The sequence below is a fragment of the Durio zibethinus genome, chromosome 21 (assembly GCF_047325235.1).
Source record: "Durio zibethinus cultivar Kanyao isolate XHJ-2024 chromosome 21, ASM4732523v1, whole genome shotgun sequence".
Taxonomy (NCBI): Eukaryota; Viridiplantae; Streptophyta; class Magnoliopsida; order Malvales; family Malvaceae; genus Durio; species Durio zibethinus.
The window spans coordinates 12,351,814-12,371,245 of NC_143182.1; the positions used below are offsets into that span (position 1 = coordinate 12,351,814).

At 27.8% G+C, this 19,432-nt stretch overlaps 2 protein-coding genes across 3 annotated transcripts; one reads left to right on the plus strand and one right to left on the minus strand.

Moving 5' to 3' along the window:
• Positions 1 to 4,486: 4,486 nt before the first annotated feature.
• Positions 4,487 to 11,220, plus strand: POP2 (Pyridoxal phosphate (PLP)-dependent transferases superfamily protein). Of its 2 annotated transcripts, XM_022903363.2 has the most exons (19): positions 4,487 to 4,627; positions 5,738 to 5,874; positions 6,125 to 6,209; positions 6,352 to 6,424; positions 7,048 to 7,145; positions 7,351 to 7,443; positions 7,594 to 7,667; positions 7,766 to 7,804; positions 7,887 to 7,975; positions 8,053 to 8,129; positions 8,228 to 8,302; positions 9,071 to 9,118; positions 9,216 to 9,299; positions 9,579 to 9,666; positions 9,745 to 9,823; positions 10,261 to 10,351; positions 10,441 to 10,519; positions 10,695 to 10,810; positions 11,009 to 11,220. In XM_022903363.2, exons 1-19 carry the CDS (start codon positions 4,586 to 4,588, stop codon positions 11,087 to 11,089), a joined length of 1,548 nt encoding a protein of 515 aa, XP_022759098.2. In that variant the 5' UTR covers positions 4,487 to 4,585; the 3' UTR covers positions 11,090 to 11,220. The 2 variants fall into 2 exon arrangements, with proteins under 2 accessions (XP_022759098.2, XP_089606986.1); XM_089750860.1 differs by lacking the exon at positions 5,738 to 5,874.
• Positions 11,221 to 12,374: 1,154 nt separating this feature from the next.
• LOC111306251 (uncharacterized) lies at positions 12,375 to 12,917 on the minus strand. Its single transcript, XM_022904153.2, has 2 exons — positions 12,779 to 12,917; positions 12,375 to 12,662 (listed from the first exon to the last, which is right to left on the minus strand). Exons 1-2 carry the CDS (start codon positions 12,872 to 12,874, stop codon positions 12,549 to 12,551), a joined length of 210 nt encoding a protein of 69 aa, XP_022759888.1. The 5' UTR covers positions 12,875 to 12,917; the 3' UTR covers positions 12,375 to 12,548.
• Positions 12,918 to 19,432: the final 6,515 nt, after the last annotated feature.

A 19,432-nucleotide genomic window follows, 5' to 3' on the forward strand; every position in this document is an offset into this window, starting at 1 on the left:
CCATTTTGGTTATTGGATTTTGTAATGTCTCTTAAAACATAATTTTCAAAATTATGGCTTATTGTTGGAAACGTTGTCATGTAACAATTGAGGCATTTTCCAATGCTTCTTTTCACTTAGCAGAGGTAGGCATGGTTTTGTGGCACTCAAAACTATACGTCCACAAAGCCTATTTCTGAAGGGAAACAATATCCTACAACTTGGTTTTGTGGCACTCCTCTTCAACCACATCGAGAGAGCTTAAACAGGTAGTGGTAGATCCGTTGTTAGCAGCTAATGTTAGAATGCATTTTTAAAAGATATATATATTTTTTTACAAAACAAAAACAAAATCAAAATTTAAGAAAACTTAGAGAAGGAGAATTTGAAAATATTAAGAATCAGAATCCCAATCTTTCAGATTTATACCTCAAAAAAAATGATCAAGTTATTTGAACTAAATCTGTTCTTTTCGTACTTTTTCTTAGAAACTAAAAGAGATGCTTTGGGTAATTTCATAATATTAAATTGTGAAAGGAGGATGACTCAATCAATTTAGTTTCATGTTACATTCCTAGTGTTTTCATGAAAATATATCAGTTATAATTTTTATAATATATTTAGTATAATTATTCAATTTCAATCAAGAGATCCAATAAAATTTACATGAAATCCTCAAATTACGGTGAATTCAACACTACAATTCATGATTAAAATTGAATAATTGTAATAAGCGTAGTAAAAAGTTTGTAGTAGATATGGTGTTAAGAATTAAGATACGGTGGTCGGTGGGTGGGTAGGGACAAGAGAAGAAAGGCTATCCCCACAATCCTCATTGGTCAGACCAAAGTGTATATAATAATTTGGTCTGACATTTTAACCACAAAAGGACAATGCCCAGGCCGAGGAAGCCACCATTTTTCATTCTTGTTGATAATGTCATTCATCCAAAAGCTAGTGGTCCTTGTAACTTCAAAATAAAAGCCAGTGATTGTAAGAAATTTGAAAATTGAACGTTTTCTTTTGCTTAAAATTTAAAATTTAATTGATTTATTTAATTATTTTTAAAAAAGATAATATTTAACAAATTTTAATTTTAATATTTATAAATGTCAAATAAGCTTTGAATTCTCGTATCACCGTGCATATTTGAATGTGTTAGAATAAATTAATTTTAATGCCTTCTTATTTGTTGTCAAGATCATAAGATTTATTATATATTGTTTTATTTATTGTTTCTTTAAATTAACCCAAAAAAATGTAATTAAAAGTGTAAAATGCATGCATTATGGTCTCGAGGGAGATCAGGTAATTCACTGGAATTGGAACGATAGCTAAACACTGATCCACCCATCTTTACCAGTGATGGAGGTCCAAATGTTTTTTATTTTTTTTAAAATAAAATTAAAAAATATGAAAATCTATTTGAAGATTATTTTAATCCTTTTACTTTTTTTATATGTAAAAAAAAAAAAAAAGTCTATAAATTTGTGGCCATAGATTCCGTCTGGTCAGCAGCGCTGCAGAGAAGATATTTTGATGTGGTGAAGAAGAAGTACAATTGGCATCCAAAAGATGGAAATGATTTTGCATCTCTAGACTCTACCTTAAACAATCTCTCTCCTTTAGCATCTTTCATTTATTTCGGCGGTGTCCAGCGGAGTCGGGACTTGAATTTTAGTACTGGTCATAGTCAGCCACTACTCACTCCCAGTACCACTACCATTTATCATTTTTTTTTTATTTCGCCGCTGCTCACAATTCTTTTACTTTTTAAAACCAAAATAAATTTTTTTTTCTATTGATTTGCATTTGCGACCAATATACTAAAAGACAAGTCCGTGGTGCAGTTTTATTTGCGAGGAGAAGAGACGTTTCAAAATTGAGGCGGCTTCCAAAACTTTCGCCTTCATGCTGGGTGGAATTTGATAAAAAAAAACAAAAAAAAAATGGTGAATTATCTTTTTATTTCCAACAAAAAATTTTATCTAGAGATTGCTCTTGTTTTGACTTAAAAATGAAGAGAGTTTCAAGATTTTAATAATAAACCCACTCTTATTTTATTAATTCCAACCAAGCCACTCTTAAAAATGTTATGTATGGTTTGAAGATTGGACAAAGTGGGTTTTGACAGGTTTGCAATGATATGTTAGGCGATATGAGGAACCAGGAACACAGAAGTTAAGAGTAATGAGATAAAACCTGCGATTGCTACGATCACATTTGTGCAACAATATCTGGAGGAATACTGTAAGATATATAAGTGAAAGAAGACAGATCAAAAGTGCACTCCAAGAATATGGCAAGCACCAGCTGATGGATGGATAAAAATCAACTTTGATAGGGCACTGGAAAAGAAGGAGGAGAGGGTTGGCATTGGTCGCATTGCTAGAAATCATCTAAGAGAAGTATAAGAAGTATTCTTCCTAACTATTAATGGCATAAGAGACCCAGACATTATTGAAGGAATGGCACTTGCAAAAGCTGCTAATTTTGCAAGGAACATGTGCATGCATAGAATGATACTAAAGGAAAATACGTTGGGGGTAACCTTATAGATTAACCTAAACAAGGTAACCGATCTTTCAAGAATTGGGAACTTCTTGGAGGAAACTAGAATGGAATTGTCCAATGTTGCAAAATGGATGGTGTCCCATACGTATCATGAAGTGAATGGGGTGGCTCACAAGCTTGCAAAACTAGCAGCCGTTGGGAGAGAAGAATGTTCTTGTTTAGAAAGGGTCCTCGCAGAAATCTATTCTAAAATTCATGACATCGTATTCCAAGAACTTTGTCTTTAAGTAAATGAATCCATTTTTTTTAAATAAAAAAATTTCAAATAATTTGAGACGAATAAAATATTATCTAATTATTGATTAAATTCAAATGTGATGTCTATTAATTCACAAATAAATCAACTCATAAATAAAATATTACAATCACACCAATAATTTATGTGAAAACTACAAAAATTTAAGACAAAAATAAAGGGATAAATAAAATTTTCCTTTTCTTTATTTACTTTGGTTACGTTAAAGACTCCTATGGACTCTCACTTTCCATTTTGACAAACTAGCAAATTATAGTTATTATTCTTTTTACTATATGAGACAATTAGAAATTAAATTTTCATCATTAAAATTAAAAAATAATCATTTTACCTATAGACTATGGCAATTATTAATTTCTTGTTGAAAAGTTGGATTTTGGATTTAAACCAAGAGTTTAGTCAGCAAATCACCATCTTAATTAAGTTTAGTTAAATATATACTAGGAGAATGTTAATTAATGGCTATATTAAATATTCATTATATTCATATTCATAGAAAGAATGTTTTATAATAGTAATGTCAATTTTAATTTAAAAATTATAATTTAATTAATCAATAAAATTTCGTTTAATTTTACTTTTATTTTTTTTTTTACTTTTTTTTTGGTAAAAAGTGGAAACTAAAAAATAACCAGAAATTCTGGCAAAAAAACCAAAAATAAAAGAAAAATAACAAAAAAAAAAGAGTAAAAGCAGTAAGGAGTTAAGTGTTCACAGAAATAGTAATATTTATATTTTAAATGCAGTAATCCAGCGTTAATGTGATGATTTGGGAAACAATAATATTTTTTTAAAAAAAGTTTAGTCTATTCTTAATTTTTTTTATTTTGTTATATATTTAATTTAAAAAAATATTATGCATTTGAGTTTTTTTGAACAAGTAATCTTTAATTAATAACTCCAACAACATATTAATTAATTAATCGGGAAACAATAATACTTAATACGGAACTTTGAAGACCCTTGATTAATCAGTTACCACATGGCATCAAAATAAGGTAACAGTTTTTTTTTTTTTTTACAGTAAAAAAATGGTAACAGTTATTGTTCACGACCCAAAAGATGGAAAGTTTCTATCATTCCAAAATAAAAGAGAATAGATTAAATATAATCTTACTAATTCAACAAATTTGATTGATAACAAATCACTAGATTTTGGCAAACAATATTTAAGAAATTACTGATAGATTTTTAGATTAGTTGACATGATATTAAAGTTAATGTTTAAAAATTATAAATTTTAAAAATTTTTTATATATAATGTTTTTTAATTAATTAAATATAAAAATTAAAAGTAAACATAAATTAAAAAATATTTTTAAAAATTAGAATAATGTCAAATAAAATTTATTTTTAAAATATATTAAAATAAAAAAATAATAAAAAATATATTAATCTTTTAATTTAATTTGTAAAATTAAAAGTTTTACTCATAATATATAAAAATTAACTCAAATAAATATATAACGTGATTGGATAATTTATAGAACTCAAAAAAAAAAAAAAAAAACCTGAAAATACTATGCGTTAGAATTAGCATTATAGAATGAAGAGGAAATTGTTAAGGGAGAGAAAACAGTAAAAATGAATCTTATCTTAATCTGACAGTTTGGTCCACTTGCTGACAGTAGCGTTGTCCACATTCACTATATATCAAATCAAGCCGTCAATAGAGCCAAGGCTTTAAGAGGCGTTTGAGAGTTTCTTTCTCACAACACTCTCTCCTTTGGCCTTTTATTCTTGGCATGTTTTTTCTTGGTTTCAGATTAAAAAAAAATGGTGCCCAATAGCCTTCTTCGATCAACTCTCAAAACCCAGGTTCTGAATTCTTCAACCCATAAACTTATTTTTTTGCTTCTGGACTACTGTTTGATTGACCCTTTTGTTTAAAAAAATCAGTCTTCATGTTTTTTCCCACATGTTTGGATCATGATCAGGGAATAAATTTTTCTGTTCTTCTGATTTAGCCAAATTTCCTACTTGATAGATTTTCTTATCTGGAGTTTTTAATTTTGTTGCTGACAAATGTTGTTAGAAAGAACAAGCTTTTATTACTTTTTCTCTTTCTTTCTTTATGTCGTTGTCATGATTTGTTTGTTTTGTTGGAGCTTTTTCACTGTTTCCTCCTTCATGGATCATTTGATGTTGTAAGGAATCATTCAGTATCATCTTTTAAACTATTTAGAATTGGAAAATACAAACATGTTGTTTCTTTTGGATCTAATTCTATGATCAGTTTCACTTTAGCATCTGTTTATAAAAAATGCTAGAAGGGAATATGATTAGATATATTCAAGAAATAATGGAATGAAATCCTCAATGTGGAGAAATTTGTTTCCTTACTGAATCTACTATCTATTTTTCAAGATTTCAACATCACTGGCTGTAATTTTAGGTTGTGTTGGCTTCTGAGAAAATACTAGCATACATAAGTGTTATTTCGGGTTAACATAATCATTTTATACTCAAATTCCATGTTTCTGGATCAGTTATTTTCTTCATGTCTTGTTTGTGAATACATTAATGTGAAACCTCCTTCCTCTGAATGCTCACATATGTAAAATACGGCAAAGAATAGGAAAACAATTCGTAATAGAATTTCTGAAGAGTTGGATGATTTCTAAATTTTTCATTTGGTCACTGATCTTTTATATTGAAGAAGAAGGTCAAAATTCATTGTTGAAAATTGTGGAGAGGGGGATTTGAACTTGGGATATCATTTTTGGATGAAGGTGTGGGCCGGTGGCTACCATTATGGAAAGTAGCAGCAACTGTTAACAAAATGACGTTTGGGTCTGATTTGGGTCATTTTAGATATAATTATATAAGAAACTTAGTCAGTAACACCCAGTAGATTTTTCTTCTTCCTTTTGTTTTTTTGTATTGATTTCTCAACCATCATATTTGTTTCTTCCACCCTATTTACAGCTTGGTTCATACATCAAAAATGCTGCTGTATACAGAGGTTTCATGGACCACCCACTTAAGGGTGTAGTACTGGCCAGATTATATAGTACTGAGCCATCTTTGCAAAGGGAAGATTCAAATTTGAAGGATAATAATGGGTATGTGCATTTCATGCGTCAGCATTTAAACCTTTGTTCATGTTTGTCTTAGTCCATATATGTGTGTTCCTTGTCAGTGGTGTTGCTCAGATTGCAGATACCTTAGTGTGTGAATATTCAAAAGAAAGGTGGAGAGATAACTTGATGAATTTTTTAAAAAATTTCATTTAATGACTTACAGTTTCTATTTGGAGATGCATGTTATTTTAATACATATGTGGTATTTATTAGCTTACCACCTTTATGTCAGGTTTAAGGGGCATGATATGCTGGCTCCATTCACAGCTGGGTGGCAGACCACTGACTTGCATCCTCTGGTTATTGAAAAGTCCGAGGTATGTGCCTAATGTGTCTTTCTTTTACTTATCCAAAATTGTTTAGGAGAATGAACTCACCTCAAGATATGTTCTTTCTTCTTTTTCTAAAGTTCCTCTTTGTTCCTGCTGTGGTTACAAATTCAGTTTTGATCTTGTGCAGGGAAGCTATGTTTATGATATCAATGGGAAAAAGTATCTGGATTCTCTTGCTGGTCTATGGTGTACAGCATTAGGTATTGCTGATGTCTTATAATTTCAGAATCATCTCTTCGCTCTCTTCCTCTGGCCTTTTCTTCTTTGTCTCCCCCTCCTCGTTGGATATCTCTTTCATTGCTTTTTTGCTCATCTTGACTTATACTAATATTAAAAATTTTGATTTGCTGGATGTTTAACTCAACTTGTACTAATAGCATTACTCGCAACCCTGTTTTTGTTTTATTAAATTATTGCCATGAAAATTTATTTTCTTGAATGTTGTTGCACCTAGTCTATACTATAATCTGTGATGACCAGTCAGGGATATATATGCATATCATATATGCCTGCATGATGTATGCATGCACATGAGTTCACTTGCATCTTTTAGATTGTGAAGTGTCTGGATCAAGCATTCTTGTTATTTGTGCATGCGGAAACAGTGCAAATGTGCCATAACTAGAGTTAGACCTTGTAACTTCTCTGTTGTGTTTATATTCTAGGATATGACTGTTAAATTAGTTCTACGCCCATTCTACACATCCAGTGCGTCTTTATGCGTACCTTATGCACTTTTATGCAACAGAAGGAAATGAACCTAATGCTATGATTTTAGAGCAGAAGAATTTTATAGTCGCTAATGATTACTAAATTTTTTCAGGAGGAAATGAACCTCGACTTGTGGCTGCTGCAACTGCACAATTGAATAAATTGCCATTTTACCATTCCTTTTGGAATCGTACTACAAAACCATCATTGGTATTCATCAATGTTCTTAATCCCATAGTTTCATCCACCCAATGCAGTTTTTTCTTTAAATCATTCTCTCATCAAGTTCATCATGTTGTCTCCTGCATAATACATATTAATGTTCAGATTCTACCTTTCTAAAATAGCCATTGCCTTTGTGTCTGTTATTACAAACTAATCAAGGAGTTATCTTCTAAAAATATTGATCTTACAGGATCTTGCTAAGGAACTTCTTGAAACTTTTACTGCAAGCAAAATGGCAAAAGTCTTCTTTACAAACAGTGGATCTGAAGCAAATGATACACAGGTTGTTTTTATAATCCATTACTATTTAAAATTTTTTGTCTTTACTGGCATTCATATCTGTAATGTGTATAATTTGATGATTGATATAAACTGAAAATGTTGTGAAGTTGGTGCTTGCTGATGTTTGACTTTCTGAATTAATTATATGTAGGTGAAGCTTGTTTGGTATTATAATAATGCACTTGGAAAACCAAATAAGAAGAAATTTATTGCTCGAGCAAAATCGTAAAATTTGCTACTCAATCAATACTGTTCTTCTGTGCTTCTCTTTGTGTTATTTATGGAATCCTTATCATCCTTTCTCTTTCTTTAAATTTCTCCAGATACCATGGTTCAACTTTGATATCAGCTAGTCTTTCTGGGTAAAAGTTACTTTATTGGTAAAAATTTTTTTACTTAGTGTTTGAAATCCTTGAGTTGTTAACAATTAGATTACCATTACAGACTTCCTGCGCTACATCAAAAGTTTGACCTGCCAGCTCCATTCGTGTTGCACACTGACTGCCCTCATTATTGGCGCTATCATCTAGAAGGTTTTCAATTTTACCAATCTTTCCTGAGATGTACTTTTGAACATTTAGAATGATAGCCATCTTTATTCATGTCTCAGGTGAGACGGAGGAGGAGTTTTCAACCAGATTAGCCAACAATTTAGAAAATCTTATTCTTAAAGAGGGTCCAGAGACGGTAATGCCACCTAAAATGTTTTAACTTGAAATGGGAATCCTATTGCAACTAGAGGGCACTTGTTTGTGTAGCTGACCTAGCAAGTTTGTTCATCTCAGATTGCTGCATTTATTGCTGAGCCTGTGATGGGAGCAGGAGGTGTTATACCTCCTCCTGCAACTTATTTTGAGAAGGTAAGCTTTTAATAGCTAATTATGATTATACACTTTGTTAACTATTTCTTTTTATTTCTGATCTCATGATCAGCATGTTTCTCCTGATTTACTGGAATACATATGCCAGTTGGCATGCTGGCACAACTTAGTTTGATGGATTCAAAAGCATTAATAATTTAATGCAAATTTTCTTTTTTTTTTCTACCATGGTTTCAGTCATCTTGTTTTGTAGGATTCTTAGCTACAACCTTCTGAAAGCTGTAGTTTTTCCACCCATGCTTGTCAGTCCTTGACCAAGCCTTATGATTGAACTTCACAGTTATATTCTACTAGTTTCAGGTCTAAGATTCTACAGTAGAACATGTCAAATCGATTGAACTTGCTGTAACCTTTAAATGCAATCCTTTAAATGCAATTTTGTTTTCTATGGTTCTACTTTAATCACAAAGTACCTTTCATGGCTTCAAAAATTGCTAGAACTACCCTTATGAGGCAAGACTCAAAGTTCTTGTATGGTACTTCAAGCTGTCTATAGCCCTTTCTCTGGAACAATAAGAAAACCAGTTTTACTGAGTATTTTTGAAATAGTGTTGAAGTTTATAATCTCTGGAGTCAGTTAGCTTCTTGATTATGACACTTCTATGTTGCAAAATAGGCAAAGTTGTGGTTTTGTGGCATTTGGACAATATCATAAATGTTTGTGTTGGCTTTCTGTTAGTTTAGATGCAATGTCTTTCCAAGCTTTTCTGCAGTTTTTACTAATGTAGCATTTCAAATATCATGCAGATACAAGCTGTTGTGAAAAAATACGACATACTATTTATTGCAGATGAGGTATTTGGCTATTCCTGTGTCCATATTAATATTACCATCAATGGTTTGAGAAGCCTTTCATTTGTTTGGTCTAAGTGCACTTTTGTGCTTGCTTTAGGTTATTTGCGCATTTGGAAGGCTTGGGACAATGTTTGGATGTGACAAATACAATATTAAACCAGATCTTGTTTCAATAGCAAAGGTGAAGTTGTAACAAAATATTCACGTGTAAAATAGGGAAGAATGTCACCTACAATTATTGCAATGCAATTAACCAATTATAATTCAACATTGTGTAGGGTCCATAAAAAAATTCTATAGAAGCCATACTTTAAAGCGGTGGCCCTATATAATTCTTTATTGTGATTGATTAATTAAGGACTGTAGTATAGAGAATTGTAGGTGAAATGCTCCCGTAAAATAGGCTTGGACCCTGAGATAATTCTCATTTTTCTGCTTATGCTGGTGTTGTGTTTTGCAGGCCCTTTCTTCAGGATATATGCCGATCGGAGCAGTTATGGTGAGCCCTGAAGTTTCAGATGTCATTTATTCTCAAAGCAACAAACTTGGTATGTTAATACTACTCAGTAAAGGGCATGTATATGTACATTCATTTTTTATTGCCTTGTCTAATTTCCTTATTTCAGGTTCTTTCTCTCATGGATTCACTTACTCTGGGCACCCTGTATCCTGTGCTGTCGCAATTGAAGCACTCAAGCTCTACAAGTGTGTTCCATCGTGCCTCTAAATAGAAAATATCGCATAATTTCAAATTGTCTAGATTGTAAGCATGAAAGTTTCTTTTTAGTGGAGTAGTTGAATTCAATGCCAAGTATCTTGGAGTAAGTATTGGGTTGAAACCTTAAGTTATCTTAGATGCACTTGGCTCATCCTAAGAATAAATAACAATAGGTCAAAGCTTTGTGTTATCTTGAAGGCATATGGGTAACGCAAATACCAAACAAGGAATACCATAATGAAAAGGTTACCAAGCTTATTCGTTCAAGTTGTTTACTGGTTAAAAAGTCATTCTAGATAAAGCCATTCTAAGGCTCATTTTGCAACTATACATTCACTATTTAGTCAATTAACCCGCAAAAGTTATTGGACATTTTCTTATATTGCGTCCAATACTTAGGGAATTCTATTTCACATCCTTGCAGGGAGAGAAACATTGTTGAGAAAGTGAAGAGCATTTCTCCAAGGTTTCAAGATGGCGTAAAATCCTTTTCTGACAGTCCTATCATTGGAGAGGTACATTATGCATTTGAAGTAGCCATTTTATACAGTTGATATTTAGTAACCATGAGGCATTAAATTGTAATCTTTCTCTGATTCTGCAGATCAGGGGTACTGGCTTGATTCTTGGCACAGAGTTTGCAGACAATAAGTCACCTAATGATCCATTCCCTCCTGAATGGGGCAAGTTCTGCTTTCTAATTACTATTTACTCTTTGTGAGAAAACTAATTATTTTTCTTATCTGCATGCTTAGGGATTTGAGTTGCCGGTTTATTATAAAGGCACTTGAGTATGAATCTTGATGGCTTTCTATTTTTGTGTTCCTATTAACAAATTATTGATGAGTTTCTCCACAGGAATTGGTGCATATTTTGGAGCACAATGCGAGAAGCATGGGATGCTAGTACGAGTTGCAGGTGACAACATAATGATGTCTCCACCATTTATAATGACTCCTAAAGAGGTTGATGAGGTAAAGTTTAAAGATGTTGCTTCTATCTGCTGAATTGTCTATAAATTCTAAAGATTTGAGAGGTTGATAAGTTCCCTTTTTTCACTTTTTTCTTAATTTTGATATTAAAATGGGAGAAATTTAATGACTTGTCTCTACTTTCCTTTTCTCCATTGCTCTCAATTCAAGCATAACGTCGGAACTCATTACCTTCTGCAGTTAATAAGCATATACGGGAAAGCATTGAAGGAGACTGAGGAGAGGGTGAAGGAACTCAAGTCCGAGCAGAAGAAACAGTGAGCTGTTTTTGTTGATGATGGTGAAAATTATGTATGCTTCATGCGAAGCGAAAGCTATTCACACTTTTACTCATGACATGTTACTTGTGAGATATCCGGTGCCTTAACAAAGCAACTTTTTCTATTTTGTTATGCCGTTGTATGTTTCTTCTAGTTTACTTTGTTTCTTGTTTTTCCCCATCTTATAGACACAACACAGGTATTAGTTTACTTGGGATCTCTGTCTGCTCAGCCCAGCTATTTGGTCATTAATCATTATTATGGCTGTAGAAAAGCAGAGTTCAACAGCTTATTACTACTAAAATTAGGCAGGTGAGGCCAACAGATTTGTGTGAACATTAATCGGACACATCAACTTATGTCCAGAGAACAGCCTCACTAGATTGTTTAGGTTGATCAGTCCAAGACTCCAAGTTTCCTAAATAATTGAGGAATGACGGTGCTTCCTTTGGTAACCCCTGGGAAACTTTCGGCTGAGAAACATCAATTTTGTCTTGGGTTTTAGTTTAGAAATTAGATTTATGACTCATGACATAGAAGCGTTTTATCCAGTGTTTGTGTTGAATAACAATAAGACTTGAGGATGGGTTACAAAATGCATTTGTTAACCGATTAGTAGACTTAATAATTTATGTTTTTAAGTCTTTTTTATTTCTAATAACATGAAAAATATGAAAATTTTTACGACATAATTTTTGCAAATTCATATACAGTTTTTGTCAATTTTAAATAATAATACTTTTAGGTTTTTTACATTATTTTCGTATCATATCTAAAATATCTAAAATTATCATGATTATTAATAATGTAGTAAATTTTGTATTTATCTCATATCGGTGGTACTTATATGATGATTAGTAAGTATTAATAATGTAAATAATATTTTATTATATTAATTAATATCAATTAATAAGTAATTATTGTAATATCAAGTTATAATATATCCAAATTTAAAATATGATTATTGTTAAATGTAATTCAGATTTAATTCTATATTTACCTCTTTACTAGGACGAATCAATTTTAACTAACATATTAAGAGAATTCTCAACTTTATATATTCATCGATCTATTAGATTTTGTAACTTTAATTTGAGAAGTAAATAGCAATTTTCTCTTCTCTTGCTCTATAGATCATGGATTAAAATCCGAAAGATGACATCAGAAAGCACAAGACACAGACCCCAATTTTTTTATTTTGAATTTAATAAAATTAAACTCTTGCCTACATCTAAATCAATTTTTACTTTAATTATAAATTGTGTTAGTGATGGATGCGCTTCATCTAACATTGAAAGTAAATAAAACTAACAGATACTTGGAGTGTGGATTATACAACTTACAGTAACCAAATCAAGTCTGTTTTGATGTAAAAAGGGCATGGTTGTTCGAATCCCATTAAGCAATTGTAAAATTTACAAATAAAAAGCAAAAGCAATTTTGCATTAGTGAAACTAGAGTCAAGTTTTGGCATCTTTCTCTGCTTTTCTTCTAGCACGCCTTTTCCTAGAGCTTAGAGAAGAATCGAATCCTCCGTTTTCATACTTTGAAGCTTCTAAATCTCTAAATGATTTCTGTACGTTTACAAATATAGTCAAATAATTTGTTCAACAAAAATAAACAAACAGATGAAACTAATAGTCAAGGAAAAAAGAACAGAAAAAAAAAAAAAAAGGGGAAAGGTAGGTACCTCTCTTAGCTCAGAAAAGCTAACGACATAAAAGGTAACAGCAGCTGCTGCTACAATTCCCAGCACTGGAAGCGCTAGTTGCTTCACCCCATCCATTTCTCTCTTTGCTCTTTGCTTCTGCCACTACAGATGCCTTTGCCACCAATGTCTTCTTTAATTTGCTTCATTGATGGCATTTGGGCTCGCTCAATTTTTTCCAGCCCATCCTACAAAAGGCCTAACAAGGGGTTAGCGACAAGGGTCAAAGGAACCATAGGGCCATAGCCTGCCTTGCAAGGCATGCATGCTGCGCTGCATATATAAGATAAATAAAAATTAAACGGCATGAGGGAAGCATATCCCTAAGCACATGCAATCATTGCATTATAATCGATTAATTATAATTTAAAATTATAAAATTTATCCTTATAAACGATAGATTTATACATAAATTTTTACTATAATTAAATAATTATAAAATTTTAATAGAAATTTTTTTAAATATTAATTAAAATCATGATTAATTTAATCCGAGTCCAACTCATAAACACTTCCTCCATGAACTGACATCTTCGTGTCAAAGCAATGCCTGAATGGGTCAAATCTAGCCTATTTGCATCACAACAAAGGAAGAAGGAATGACAAGGTTAAGAAGGAAAATGATAAAAGCATAGAAGTGAAAAAAGAAAGAAGAAAGAACAACAAAAATTATACTTCATCTATCACATGGCAAACAAAACTATGTAGAGAATTATGCCTGGTCGAATTTTAGTTCATAATATTATCTATATATAAAAGTATAAATTTCAAAAATATTAATAGTGATCAACCTAAATATTTTTATAAATTTTTAAATAAATAAATTTATCCTTAAATATATAATTTTTATTAATTTATTTAAGTTTAATTTAAATCAACTAAAATTAAAAAAAAAAAGAGTTTATGTGAAATTAAATTACCTAAAATTTTAAAATTTTAATTCTAAAATTACTAAAAGTGATTGACTAAAATATACTTAATAAATGTTTTTATAAATTTTAAATATTTTTTTATTATTAGACTAAAAAAGAGATTGATTAAAATACTTTTAATAAAATTTTATTTCTAAAAAATTTTAAAAGTGATTGATTAAAATACCATTAGTAATTTTTTTTATAAAATTTAATTTAAATGATTTTTTTATTATTATTAGACTTCTTTGTATTAGTAGAACGATTTTTCACATCAAATAAAAATACAAATAGAATAAGATAAAATTTAATGTGTATGAAATTTATTTATTTAATTGTTGAAAAAGCAATTCTATATGTAATTTATGTTGATCAATAAATTCATTAAAGATAATTATAGTTAAATCATTTAAGTATATTTATTTTTTCTAGTTTTTGCCTATCAATTTTTTTTTAATATATTAACTATATATATATGTTAATGATTTTATTATTTATATGTTTTATGAGTTAATCATTTGATCATTAATAACATAATTAAATTTTTTTACTCCCTTTAAACAATTTTTTAATATATCATTCTTACAATTTAATCTGACTTCTATAATTAATTTCTCTTTTGTATTTTTTTTCTAAAATTTTATAATTGTTATTCCAAAGAATAAAAACTAATATCAAATTGATTGCACCCCTTTTACCCAAAATTAGTACTATGTGATTCATTGAACACTTTAATTAGACTTTCTACATGTAGAGTTAGATGATTCAAGAGGCGATCAGAATTGGATCTCATCAAATTGTCATAAGAATTATTCATTTTAATTGAAACAATAATTAATTTAATTTTTTCTCAATTTTTATCTTAACATGCATATATATATGATTAATTTATATATCAAGATTATTTAATATTTCTCAATTGTATTAAAATGCTTACTTTTTTATCATTCAGATGGTTAAACAATCTAATATGAATTATTCTAAGTAAAAAATTATAAATGAAGTAAAATTAATTATTTTTGATGAATTTTGTTGAGGTGTGACAAAATTCATTGAAACTAATTGGAACTATTTTTTTAATGTGTTTATACCAAAGTTACATTCATTTATGAAAATTTATATTTGTACTACTAAAAATAAAATCATTATAAATTGTATAAGTATAGCAGAACAAGTTTGTTATTCTTAGAATTGAAATTTTCTTAAGAGAACATGACAAGTATCAAGGTTAAGAATTTATTTTGTTTTATTTTGATTCTAAAAATTATGTATTTAACTATTTTTATATACTCAAAATTTATGTATAATAAAATTTTTAAGTAAAAGAAAATTTAAGTTTTTAATTGACATAATGTACAATTACATTCAATTGATTGAAACACCGATCCATGATTATCTTAAATAGAAAAATGAGACAAAAGATTGATTAGTTATGTATAACTCTATTTTCTTCATATGACAAAGAATGATAATGTTATATAATGTTTCAATAAAAAATATACTAATATATTGATTTTAAATATCTTTATAATTAATATGAAACTCTTTTATTTGGAAAAACATTATATAGTCATCCATTTTCTCTTTTATGTTAGTTGAAAAATATTCACCGTTATATCAAAACTTTTAAGGTTGCCATATTAAGTAATATTTGTTGAAAATAATTGAAATTCATCAAATTAATTATCACTATTACATTTAACATAAAAATATTATTATAAATTATTATTTAACTAAACTTAAAAGTGATTCAAAGGCATTCATTAGTAAAATTCATTTGATAAATCTTTATTTAATTGTGTATTTAATATTTTAATTATTTTAAATTTTGACTTTTCATAATTTCAAGTTGGATTTTAGATTTAGAATCAGTGACCAATTAGGTCAAATCAAGTTTTATTATCTACTTCTATTAATAATGTACTCATTCACTTATGCAGTTATGTAAATTTGACTCAATAATTGGTGCATACTTTTCTTTGTTTCAAAAGCTGGATTCAAATTGTCTTAAATCAAATAAAAAGAAATAAATTCAATTACTTATAATTACAATTTTATTTTAGAAATACTCTTCAAATTAATTAATTAATTCAACCATAAAAATAATAAAAATAAGATATTGAAGATGAAAGGAAAAAAGTTTTAAATAAGAAATTTTTAAATTGTAATAAAAGATAAATAAGAAATACTAGATTTTGATTGGGTTACTATTTCAATTCGGATTTTGGTTATGTTCAATAATTTTGAGTTTTAAATAATTACTAAGTTGTTACTTTTTAAAATAAATTGAAATCAAGTTAAGTTAGTTTATTTTTATAAGTATGTATATTATATTATTTTTAATTAAATTAAAATTTAAAATGAGTAAAAAATTTATTTATACTCAATTTGAGTTTTGAATTGTTTCAAATTTGAATTTATCAATTCATATTGTTTTAGTTATAATTTTATGTACTAGTAATAAATTGTCAAACAGAATAAGAACACAATACAATAAAAATTTAAGTGCAAAAGTGATAAAGATACTAATACTAATTCTAGAAAAAAAATTTTATATCCAAATCTTACAAAGAGATTAAATGATATATCTTTTTTTTAGAATTTTAAAATTCTTATTACAAAAATATTAATCTAAATTAATGAGTTTATAATTACTCATATGTTGATCAAATTGCTATTATATGGGTTGAAAAAACAATTCAAATATTTCATTTAAAGAGATATCGTAATTCATACTCATTTAAGAAGATAATATAGAGTTAAACATTTTTTAAGTTGTTATGACACCTTATATTATTTTTTACTCTTTTCAAATAAAGAAGTTGATTGACATCAAAATATAAAAAAATCTTATTGAATTACAATTATAAAAATAAAGAAACAATTAAAAATATATCATGTTTTTGTTCAATAGAAGAAATTTTTTATGAGGAATACAAAGATAATTATTGTGAATTTAATATTTTTTAAAAATTATTGCTTGTTTAATTTTTATAAATTTTATTTAATAAATTTGTTCTCATTACTTTTATCATATATATAACAAAATTTTTACTCAAAATTATATACTTTAAAATAGAAATATATGTAAAGTTTATTACTTCCATTAATGATAGAGCACTTCAAAATTTTCAATCTTTTTATATGCAATGTATTTTGTTAACAGATATGAAAGCACATACATTAATAATTTAATCAAATCATCAATAAAACTTATCTTAATATGTACTATTTTATCATGAACTAAACAATTTTGAGAATATTTTAGAAATATTGACTTAATATATATTGTATATATTTATTATTTAGTTTTAATACTTGCATTAGTACAAAAAGTTATGATTTAAACTTATTATTACTTGCTAAACTATTGATAGTAAATTAAGAGTATTTACTCATACTTTTAAGTTATTTATATTTAAACTTTTTCTTTGAGAAGAAAATGAACGTAGTAAAAATAAAGATGCTTAGATAGATGTATGGTAATACTAGAATAGACAAAATAAAAAATAAAGAGATTCGAAAAAAATTAGGGGTTGTCCAAATTGAGGAAACGATGAGAGAAGGCTATTTGAAATGATTTGAACATGTGAAACATAGGCCTAACTATGCACCATTTAAGAGAATTGAGTCTCTAGATCTATAAGAGATCAAAAACTCTAAAGGTTGACCACAAAATACATGAATGCAAATAATAAAAAATGATATAATGGTTAAGAAATTAGATGACAAGGTTGTTGTTGATAGAAATAAATGGTGCAAGAAGATTCAAAGTACAACCTAACATAATTTCCTTTTTTGGTCTTTTAAACAATTGATCCCAGAGTATAAGATATAAGACTTAATGTATTGTTGTTATATTTGAACTTTTTCTGATTTCTTTTTCTTCCTTACAAATTGTATCATCTAGCATATATTTATATTTACTCATACTTGCTAAACTATTGATAGTAAATTAAGAGTATTTACTCATACTTTTAAGTTATTTATATTTAAACTTTTTCTTTGAGAAGAAAATGAACGTAGTAAAAATAAAGATGCTTAGATAGATGTATGGTAATACTAGAATAGACAAAATAAAAAATAAAGAGATTCGAAAAAAATTAGGGGTTGTCCAAATTGAGGAAACGATGAGAGAAGGCTATTTGAAATGATTTGAACATGTGAAACGTAGGCCTAGCTATGCACCATTTAAGAGAATTGAGTCTCTAGATCTATAAGAGATCAAAAACTCTAAAGGTTGACCACAAAATACATGAATGCAAATAATAAAAAAATGATATAATGGTTAAGGAATTAGATGACAAGGTTGTTGTTGATAGAAATAAATGGTGCAAGAAGATTCAAAGTACAACCTAACATAATTTCCTTTTTTGATCTTTTAAACAATTGATTCTAGAGTATAAGATATAAGACTTAATGTATTGTTGTTATATTTGAACTTTTTCTGATTTCTTTTTCTTCCTTACAAACTGTATCATCTAGCATACATTATGGTTTTTTTCTTTTTGGATATACATAAATCAATGATAACATAGTAGTTATTGAAAACTTAAATTTAATTAGAATAAATTAGTAGTAAATTGGTGATGACTTAATAGTAAATAAATTATAACTTAGTAGTTAATAACTAATAACTTTTTAATAAATCAATAATAATACAATAATAAATGCATAATATTTTAATAGTAAATCAATTATAATATAATTGTAAATGTATAACAATATAGTACTAAATCAAAGATAACTTAACAAAAAAATAAATGATATTTTAATAGTTAATTATTTATAACTTAGTAATAATCAGTGGAATCTTAATATTAAATTAGTGATAATTTAGTAGTAAATCAATTTTAGTTTAATAGTAATTAATTGTAAATCATAAACAAATTAATAGTAAATAACTGATAATTTAGTAGATAATTATTAAAAACTTAAAAGTAAATTAGTATAATTTAATAGTAAATCATGCATAATTTAATATAAATGAGTAATTACTTGGTAGTGAATTATAAATAATCTGTTGGTAAATTGGTGATAATTTTGTAATAAATAATAAAAATGAAGTAGTAAATCAATGATAAAATAATATTATAAAAATATAATAATAAATCATTGATAATTTAATAGTAAATTAATAACTTAGTAATAAATCATTAACAATGTTGTAGTAAATTACTAATTACTTAATTATAAATCAGTGATAATTTAATTACAAATTGATTAATCATTAATAACTTTTTAGTAAATTAACTTGGTTATAAATCAATGATAATTTAATAATAAATTGGTTAATCATTAATAACTTTTTAGTAAATAATATGTAATTTAGTAATAAATTATTTATAACTTTATAATAAATCATTAATAACTTAGTGGTAAATCACCAACAATTTAATGATAAATTATTCATAACTCAATCGCAAATCATTTATCAATTAGTAATAAATTATTGATAATTTAATTGTCAATCATTAATAACTTTTTTATACTTGAACTTACTAAGGATTGAACCCTAGTTACTAGCAAAATTAAAGTTAAAACTTTTATTTTGGAGTTAAGATAATCCTACCATGAACCTATTCAATAATAAAAAATTAGTGAAAAAATTTTAAATTTGAATAAAATAATAATGTTACTTTATAAAAAACTTTATCTAATATATTATTAGTGGACTTTTAAATTTCATGTTTCATAGTTGTAAATGCATAATAATATATTAATA

What these genes read in the sequence shown, in the direction of transcription:
- POP2 (XM_022903363.2), top strand. Translation starts at nt 4,586, where the DNA reads ATGGTGCCCAATAGCCTTCTTCGATCAACTCTCAAAACCCAG. An exon ending in GATCAACTCTCAAAACCCAG is followed by an intron (nt 4,628 to 5,737) that starts GTTCTGAATTCT and finishes CCCTATTTACAG; the next exon opens with CTTGGTTCATACATCAAAAA. An exon ending in AATTTGAAGGATAATAATGG is followed by an intron (nt 5,875 to 6,124) that starts GTATGTGCATTT and finishes CCTTTATGTCAG; the next exon opens with GTTTAAGGGGCATGATATGC.
- LOC111306251 (XM_022904153.2), bottom strand. Translation starts at nt 12,874, where the DNA reads ATGGATGGGGTGAAGCAACTAGCGCTTCCAGTGCTGGGAATTGTAGCA. An exon ending in GCTTTTCTGAGCTAAGAGAG is followed by an intron (nt 12,663 to 12,778) that starts GTACCTACCTTT and finishes GTAAACGTACAG; the next exon opens with AAATCATTTAGAGATTTAGA.